This window comes from Botrytis byssoidea, assembly GCF_014898295.1.
Source record: "Botrytis byssoidea strain MUCL 94 chromosome Unknown BBYS_019, whole genome shotgun sequence".
NCBI classification, from domain to species: Eukaryota; Fungi; Ascomycota; class Leotiomycetes; order Helotiales; family Sclerotiniaceae; genus Botrytis; species Botrytis byssoidea.
This window is the reverse complement of record NW_024065860.1, coordinates 926,115-928,753: the sequence shown is the minus strand read 5'-3', so window position 1 is coordinate 928,753 and position 2,639 is coordinate 926,115. Positions and strand designations below refer to the sequence as shown.

General features: G+C 48.1%; 1 protein-coding gene across 1 annotated transcript; it reads left to right on the top strand.

The window, feature by feature from the left end:
- Positions 1 to 2,639, top strand: EAE97_008941 (uncharacterized protein; the record flags this gene model as incomplete). Its single annotated transcript, XM_038879456.1, has 3 exons — positions 1 to 154; positions 305 to 2,447; positions 2,498 to 2,639. 3 exons carry the CDS (start codon positions 1 to 3, stop codon positions 2,637 to 2,639), a joined length of 2,439 nt encoding a protein of 812 aa, XP_038729967.1.

Here is a 2,639-nt window from a genome sequence, read left to right as displayed (position 1 = left end):
ATGCCTGTCGCAGCCTTAAATATCTTGCCTGCGGGTGCATCATCAACGTCAACAATAAGGAAGTCGTCCCTTGTTCCGGAGAAGAAGTACAAATGTCAATTTTGTAATAGAGCTTTCAGCAGGAGTGAGCATCGTAGTAGACATGAGAGATCACGTAAGTTTTTGGTGTTCCTTACACTCCTTTTAGCCCCCCCCCCTTGAATCGAATCGCGTGGTTGATTTATCAACACTGGATTGCGACTACGATTACACCATTACAATTCCATCGCGACAATTGAATAACATATTGACATCGTCGTCGCAGATACTAAGGAGCGTCCATTCAAGTGCATGAAGTGTAGAAGTACCTTTGTGCGACGCGATTTGTTGCTCCGACATGACCGAACCGTACACGCCAAAGATGGAGGTATTCCTTTACATAGTGATGTAAAGCGACGTGCCGGCCCCAAGGCATCCGTTGTATCCGGCTCAGCCAAATCAGCCATCGCTATTGACACATCGGCCCTTGAACAGATCGAGGCCAGTAGTGATGGGTTAGTTGACCTAGAGACTGCTGCCATGTTGATGACCGACCTTCACCACAAAGCTACTGCAGCAATGCGCAACGCAGGCGTAGGCCCATATGAGAATAGACCTGGAATGGCTTTCTCTCATAATGGAACTCCGCTCATGGAACCATCCGTCACATATCCTTCGGGGGCAATTTCGCTTCCCCAGGTCCCGTGGGATTCTTTCATGCCGCAGTCTGTAACGGAGCCAAAGTCTCATTCAATTACCTCGGGTGCTTCCGGTTCTCAAGATTCCCAGGCGTCTTATACAAGCGGTAGCACGATGCAGCCTCATCCTAATCAGCTTCCACCTATCGTAAAGCACAAGGCGTCGTCAAGCTATAATGGACTCGTCCCCGCGTTACAGTCCATGATCGATTCATTGCCACCCTCAATGGCGTCCACCCCCCAATTGTCACCAATACAGCCCCGTTCTGAAGCAGCAGCGATGAGAGCACCTCAAGTCACTGGCGATGAAGAACGCAACATTATCTTGGATAACATCCGTGGCCACGATAGTGAAAGAGCAATTCCAGAAGGCTTCCGTCTACCCCCGTTAGCATCGTTGAACCGATTTCTTTCGACGTACTTCAGCTTGTTCCACCATCACTTACCCTTCTTGCACCCTTCGACCTTTAAACCAACGCAAGTCTCACCACCACTTCTTCTTGCTGTGCTATCCATTGGTGCTCTTTATGCCTTCGATCAAGATCATGCATACATGATGCACATTGGCTCCAAGGTTCTCGTAAATCAGTTCTTACAAAACAAGGAGAATTTCAGCTCACGCAAGTGTCCTTTGTGGACCATGCAAAGTTCACTTCTCAACATGATTTTCGCAAGCTGGAGTGGAGATCCAAAGGGGTTGGAATGGGCTTGCTCGATCAAGAGTTTACTTGCTAACATGGTTGCTGGTAATCGTTACGAGCTGAAGCTTCGCACTGACGCTCGAGAAGGAGCTGCGCCTACCAGATCCGAATGGGTGGAAGATGAGGGCTGCCGACGAACGTACTATGCAGTATATATCTTCTTTGGCTTACTGACATTGACATACAACCATACGCCTGCTATCAGCTTTAACGAGTTTGAAGATCTACAGCTTCCCTCGACTGAAGCGATGTGGAATCTTAATGTTTCCGACGAAGCTACCTGGAAAGAACACCTCAAAGCTGCCGATATACCATCATTCATGGAGGCTCACGATAACCTCTTTAAGGGCGAATCCTTACGCTACAGTGCTTTCGCAACTCGTGTTATGATCAATGCGCTTTTCCTTGAGATCTGGTACCATAAGCGCAGCCCGGAAGCACTTCAAGATATGGTCTTGGAATTCAAACTCCGTCTTGCATTGGAGACCTGGGAGAAATCGCTTGACCTATGTGAGCCAGAGATTGTTTCAGTTCCACTCAATGCCCCGCACAAAGGACATCCATTGATCTTTAATGCTATGGCCCTGTTCCGCAATGCTAAGGCTCGCCTTGAGGTTGACCTTAAATCGATTCAAGAAGTTCTGAGGTATCATGACTCTTATGAAGTTGCTGCTGCCATGTCAAATGCTAGGGACAAGGTCAAGAGGTCCAGCGAGATGATCAAAGTCGTTCAAGAATGCTACAATTGCATTGAAACTGCAGCCGTTCAAGGAATTCGCTGGGTTGCTAGGACGTCGGCTACCAACTGGAGTATCGAACATCCTCTTTGTGGCTTGGATCTCATGGTGATCCTCAGCTTGTGGCTCTATCGCCTGGAAAATGACGAGGAGCCTCCGACTGAGGAGGAATTGGTCATGCAAAACAAGATCCGAGCCCTCTTTGACGATGATTCTGTAGGCTATAGCTCCAAGCTTAGCTCTACCGTCGCTCGTGTCTGGGGTAGCATGCTTGATGAAGTTGTCGTTTGGGGGTAAGTCACAACGTTCATCGTCACATATACATCATACTGACATATTATAGAATCACAAAACTCATGGGTGACTCCTTCCGACTTCATTCTCAAGCCCTTGTCGGCTACGAGGATGACATGGAAGTATCGGACGTTTCAACGCCCTCCATGATTTCTCAAGGAATGGATGACGCTGACGATAGCGTGTACTAA